The sequence below is a fragment of the Diaphorina citri genome, unplaced genomic scaffold (assembly GCF_000475195.1).
Source record: "Diaphorina citri unplaced genomic scaffold, Diaci psyllid genome assembly version 1.1 scaffold154, whole genome shotgun sequence".
In the NCBI taxonomy this organism is placed as follows: Eukaryota; Metazoa; Arthropoda; class Insecta; order Hemiptera; family Psyllidae; genus Diaphorina; species Diaphorina citri.
The window spans coordinates 288,602-294,848 of NW_007377591.1; the positions used below are offsets into that span (position 1 = coordinate 288,602).

The following is a 6,247-nucleotide window of genomic DNA, read 5'->3' on the forward strand; positions in this document are numbered from 1 at the left end:
TCTGAAAATTCCGAGAAAGTAAACAACAAAAGGCATATACCTAAGCTACAAAAAGCACAAATCTTTGGAAAAATCAGTCAATCCAAGAAGAGAATAAGGATAGAGACGTGCTGTTGTTATTCCTTTATCTGATTTTGTAAGTTCCTCATTTCTACAGGCTCCTGTCCAGGTAATCCAGGATCAGGATATAATTTCATATGTACAGGTCATTGTCTGAAAGCTACGAGTAGGAAAGTTGGTGTTACTTGGCACTTAGTTGGTGTCAGTTATTCCTTTATCTGATTTTGTAAGTTCCTCATTTCTACAGGCTCCTGTCCAGGTAATCCAGGATCACTGGATCAGGATATAATTTCATATGTACAGGTCATTGTCTGAAAGCTACGAGTAGGAAAGTTGGTGTTACTTGGCACTTAGTTGGTGTCACTATGATTGATAATATCCATCAAACACCTTTGGAAAATAAAAGTCACATTGCCTATCAAGTTCTACTGACCAATGTCAAAAACACCAAACAGCTACGGGAGTTGATATTTGCAAATCAGTTGAACTGCTGTCTTATAAAACCAAAGCTGATTGTTGATCCTTGGATTGTATCTGTTGCTGCCAACAGAGCTCTAGAGAGTGAACTTGCTAATACCATGATAACCAAATCAATTTACACAGAAACTTTGTACAATTTATCATCGAGTAAAAACATAAGTGAATCGTTGAAACAGTTTAGTGTTCAGGATGATGAGAGTGACGTTTTAGCTATGGTTATAACGTGTGATGTTACTGGTGAGGAAATGGGAAATGTTATAAAGCAAATAGAAGGAAACATTGTGCCTATTGAGAAATTGAAAGACATTGTTGATGAAAAATTAGTGTGTAAGTTACATGGAATAAATGAGAAAGAATTGAAGGTTTCAGATTTGTCCAACTCTGTTCTGGCACATATGTCATACAAGGAATTCAAATAAATGGTTACACAAGGAAAGTAAAAATACAAACAAGGTACTCACATACAAGTACACAACAAATGTATTAGTTGGATATTTTGCTCTAAGCAATCATCTTATCTGCTGATTCTTTGAAATCTAAATTGTAATTTTAAGCAAATAATTTTACAACTTCCTAAATAAGATTAAAGAAAGGGAAGACAATTATTTATCAAAATTAAAAACAAAGCATAAAACTGAATCCACAATTTATTTTCCATAATTTTTATTGTACATAACATATTCATAAGTGATGGAACTTACAGGACACAAAGCTAAATGCAAACTTTTTTTTTTTTTAAGGTTGATAAAAATGTCAACCTTATGGTTTGATCCCATAAAAGTTGACAAAAAATAAAATAAAATAAATAAAAAATCCTGCATCCAAATTACAGCTCGATCCAAACTTGAAATCTGGTCTCATCACTTATCTAATCATTACCATAAAATTTACACATGTAGATAACAAAGACATATTCAATAATAAAAAAAAGTACCTACCTTACTTAGTTCTCCGCTTAACACACTATGCTAAATTTTATGGCTTGACTTGGACTCGAACCACCAACATACAGAGTCCACCGTGCTAAACACTACACTATTGAGGTTGGTTGTAATAAGAAGTGCGTCACATGAATTATCTAGATGAGAACCTCTTCTGCTTCTTCATAATTTTTGATTTTTTTTTTTTTTTTTTTTTTTTTTTAGGAAGTTTACCTTACTTAATGAAAAAATATTTCAATATACTGCTGTGTGATCTTAACACCAATGAGATATCCTAAACAGTCTTCTGATAAAAACAGCATAAGTACATTAATGTACCTTCTTGTGTTACCAAATTTTATCTAATAAAGGAATATTGAACTTGGCCCTTTTGAATAGGCAGCCAACATCTGAACATGTTTTCAATATGTGAACCCCTGGGAGAAGAAATATGTAAAATTGAAACATTTACATTGGAAAAAATCACAATGACTTGTTGAAAATAAATTAATAAATTTTATTAAAAACTCTATTAGTATTGATTTTATTTATTTGCTCTTTTTTCCGATTGATTGCATTTTCAGGAGGGAAGAATTAAAACCATTATAGGCACCTATTACTTGCGAGTATTGCTTGAAAAAGTACCAAATGAACGTATCAACTACTTGGAAAATGGAAGAAAAAACCAAATCAACTCTATGATCTGAAATGTGAGGCACATAATACTGAGAATTGAGCTACAGAACAATAAAAACATTAGTAACCAATTAAAAAAAAAAAAAAAAAAAAAAAAAGACAAAATAGTAAGGCGCCATGGCAACGTGGCATTTGCATTCTCACATTTAAATCATCCAGTGAGATTTTATTAAAAACCCTGAGTGTAGACTTTAGGTTTTGAGCAAAGAACTCAACTGTCTGATTACCTTGGGTCCCTACAATACCAATCTTCTCCTACCACATTGATTCGTCCCAATTCTGGGGCCCATTAATAAAATAAATATAAAACTGATGCCTCACACGCCAAAAATAAATAAATTGAAATATTAGAATCGTTGAATTTGGTGAGAATCTAATCCAAGTCCTCTCAGGAAAGAGACCCTGGCTATCAGTTAGGTGGTGGGGTTATACACAGAGCTAGGCTAGGGTTGGCTTGAAAAAATAGAAGAAAAATAAATAAATGAAAAAAATAAAATATATAAAAAAAGATCTCTATCATTTTCGTAAATATAAGCTTACAAGCCTAGCCCTTTGTAAAACCACAACCCCATTTTTCAAAAGCTTTTACCGTGTATTAGGACGATGCCTCTCAGATTCTCCATTAAATGATCTTCAGCTTCTGATGTACAGGGTGTTCCTACATTCTTTGAGGACACAGGACATATCTATTCCTTTGAGAACATACTTTCAAACCCTGTCAGCTCCCAATCAAAAGAGCTTTGGTAACTTGTTCCACATCTTAAAAATATATGAAAGGCCTGCTTGAATTTATTCAGTCTAGTATGATTTGTGTTGCACCATTTCCGTTTCAGCTGGAATCCGACGTTGTCCATACAATGAATTCCTGGCAAGGAAAACAGGAAAAACATGGTTGATAGTCGAACCTGCCTAAGTGGGACTTGTCTGGTAACCTGGATAACTGGGGAAAAAAAAAAATCATAGCCCCTTCATGGCGACCTAAGTAGGACACTTTTTTACCTGGGAAACCTGGATAAGGGGGAAAAAATTGTCGGTCTCTTGGATTTCCACTGGACAGGTTTGACTGTAGTTGATCAGTTGGCAAAATATTTGCTTGCAATACAGAAGTTCCAAAGTTCAAAAATCTCTTTCTGGCATTTTTTGTCCGACTGAAAAGTCCCTTTACTCCAGTAGCAGGCAACTACCTCTGCTGGGACAAACAAACAAACAAACTTACCTTCACGTTATGGACAGGAGCGATTGTCACCTCTTAGCCGTCATGATATAATCGGACATGGAATATACAGCCACATTTAGATCGATACAGCCTACTGCTAGCAGAACGTTGTATTTGTGAAACGACATGCAAGTTACGGGAGATAATCTGAAATCAACAACAACGTAAGATGAATGTCACAAGCCAAGTGGCAGTGACTTGGGGCGTTTATTAAAGCCGATGGCCCTACTTATACTAATACCAGAATTAATGGATGAATTTTGACCTCTTATGTCCACAAAGTGAGTTTAAACTCCGTTTAATTTAATCCCTTGGATTAAGCCATCTGATTGGTGAATTTCAAAAAAATTAAACCAAGGATTAAAATTATTGTCCAAGGGTAAGTCTGTAAGTCAAGGAATTTGATTGATTCAGTGGGACGAATAGATAGGCCTGATGCACTGATAGATGGAATGGATTCGGGGTTGTTTTTTTTTTCTGTTTTATTCAACATTTATAAATTGGGCATACATTTGAATAGATACAAGGAAGAAAGGATTTATAGGGGTTAAAGTATTTATAAGTATAAGGGTTGTAAAATACTCGTAAAGTTGTTTTCTCTTGATTAAGTCTCAATCTGTTCGCGGTAAACCAACCATGCCATTCTTGCCTGTTACTTGAGATTATAGTAACATTTTATAATATAAGATTTTACAATGTAAAACTTATAACTCAATCCCAAAGGATTGGAGAGTGGATATTACTTACCTAGTTGACATGAGCCAGTCATGAGGTTTGATTGTGTTGAGCAGAATCCCGTTAGTATTGTACACCATGAGGTTGGAGAATGTCGTCCCGTTTGAATGTCTACACATGCTACCACTGTGAAAATGTAGAGGAAAGTAGAAACAAATTTATTAATAAATCATGGGAAACGCTGCATGAGACAAGGTGGCATAAGGTCTGATAAATCTGATAATTCAAAAGTTAAATAGGAAAATTTTAAAAAAAGGCCCGGCGAAAGTGTTGTCAGTTGAGCACACGTGTTACCACGAAGAACATTAAAAAAATGTCTTAGTGGCAACTTCATTGGAATTTTGAAAATCGCTTAATTTAGCGTTACTGTTACCTACTGCTTTTTAGGATAATACAGGGCTGACCAATCGGCATTGTTTGAACCTGACAATATCATCGTACACACCCGATGACTCTAAACTAGTGGACCAAATTCAGAGTCAAATCTCTCATTCGGTAAGTCGATCGCAAGACTGTATTGAAAATTTAAGTCGATCTTCCTCTGAAAAGGTTAGGCATCCCTGGGATAATACATACCATGCAAAGATGTTACTGTTGGGATGCACAGCCATGGTTAACGTACATACATACATACGTACATACATACATACGTACATACATACATACGTACAGACCATGGGCTAAAAATCACTTTTTTGACATCAGGGGATCCCAAAACGGATATTTCCAACCATTTCCCGATTTTGAAAATTTGGACCGATTGCAATACTTTCATTACTAGTATAGCTCCGCTATACTGTAGTAATAGAAAGTAAATAAAAAAGGCCCGGCGAAAGTGTTGTCAGTTGAGCACACGTGTTACCACGAAGAACATTAAAAAAATGTCTTAATGGCAACTTCAATGGAATTTTTAAAATCGCTTAACTTAGCGTTACTGTTACCTACTGCTTTTTAGGATAATACAGGGCTGCCCAATCGGCATTGTTTGAACCTGACAATATCATCTTACACACCCGATGACTCCAAACTAGTGGACCAAATTCAGAGTCCAATCTCTCATTAGGTAAGTCGATCGCAAGACTGTATTGAAAATTGAAGTCGATCTTCCTCTGAAAAGGTTAGGCATCCCTGGGATAATACATACCATGCAAAGATGTTACTGTTGGGATGCACAGCCATGGTTGTCATATTCTGAGACGTGGACACTGCTAGGGATGCTGACGATGTTTTCGTATCTATCACTCGCACCTCGCCACTCTCACTGGAATAAACAAGAAAACAAGGATCCTCAATTAATAGCGTTCTTATAAAAGACAAGATGATAATCATAAAAGCCCCTTTGAAATAACATAAAAAGAGAAAAGTAGGTCGGAGAAACCTCCGTACCCTTGAGGCCCGTTCCGACTTGTCCTTCGAAAAAAAGAAAAAAAAAAATTGTCGTGTGTAGTGGGAACACTCTCATTTAATTACATTGCCTACAGGACATTCGAACTTGGGATCAATAGTGCACATTTTGCACAAGGAGGAAGAACTGGATTGTGAGATTGCGCATCGAGTGGCTGAGTTGGTTTGTGGTATTGAGAACAAAGAAAAGGGACATTTGTGTTGCAATTTGAGTTACATTAATTTGACGTAGAATAGGTACCTCTTCCAGAGTATTTAAGATTACCAAGGAGTCTCTCCTATGTAACTTTTCACAAGAAATCGATTGGTGGACATATAAAGACTCTAGGAATGATGGTTAACAAATTATGAGCTTGTAACGAACAAAAGTCAAAACATTTTAAATATTTTCTGCACCCAGTCAAAGAAAATGGCAACTACAGAAGAAGACATAATAATGAGCTGTTCGACCACATTGAAAATTTAGTCACCATCATGAGGAAAAGAAGGATGATGTTCTATGGGCATCTTGAACGTATGGACTAAAAAAGATTAACACACCGAATCCACTCATCAATTTCTAAAAAGTCATCTTATGCTAAGTAGTAAAGTAAAAAAAAAATGATTTGGAAGAAACCAAAATCAATCATGATCTTATACACAATAGACCCCAATATGGAGAAGCTAAAAAGTCATCTGATAAACTGAAGCCACTAACTACTGTTGTCCCGAGACCTAATAGTAAATGGTCAAAGGA

The 6,247-nt window shown here is 35.5% G+C and overlaps 2 protein-coding genes and 1 long non-coding RNA gene across 3 annotated transcripts in view; 1 reads left to right on the plus strand and 2 right to left on the minus strand.

Moving 5' to 3' along the window:
- Position 1: 1 nt before the first annotated feature.
- Positions 2 to 1,248, plus strand: LOC103505146 (EKC/KEOPS complex subunit Tprkb-like). Its single transcript, XM_017442299.2, has 2 exons — positions 2 to 192; positions 351 to 1,248. Exon 2 carries the CDS (start codon positions 426 to 428, stop codon positions 957 to 959), a length of 534 nt encoding a protein of 177 aa, XP_017297788.1. The 5' UTR covers positions 2 to 192; positions 351 to 425; the 3' UTR covers positions 960 to 1,248.
- Positions 1,175 to 2,236, minus strand: LOC113465749. Its single transcript, XR_003390362.1, has 2 exons — positions 1,695 to 2,236; positions 1,175 to 1,478 (listed from the first exon to the last, which is right to left on the minus strand). It is a non-coding gene; the product is annotated as an uncharacterized LOC113465749 (long non-coding RNA).
- Positions 2,237 to 2,293: 57 nt separating this feature from the next.
- The window catches only part of LOC103505167 (regulatory-associated protein of mTOR-like), a gene marked incomplete at its 5' end in the record, with an annotated part of 18,672 nt that continues 14,718 nt past the window's right edge, over positions 2,294 to 6,247 (minus strand). Inside the window, 2 exons of the mRNA XM_026820515.1 lie at positions 2,294 to 3,021; positions 3,373 to 3,519. Coding sequence (XP_026676316.1) covers positions 3,399 to 3,519 — 121 coding nt within the window. The remainder of the gene's footprint in view (positions 3,022 to 3,372; positions 3,520 to 6,247) is intronic.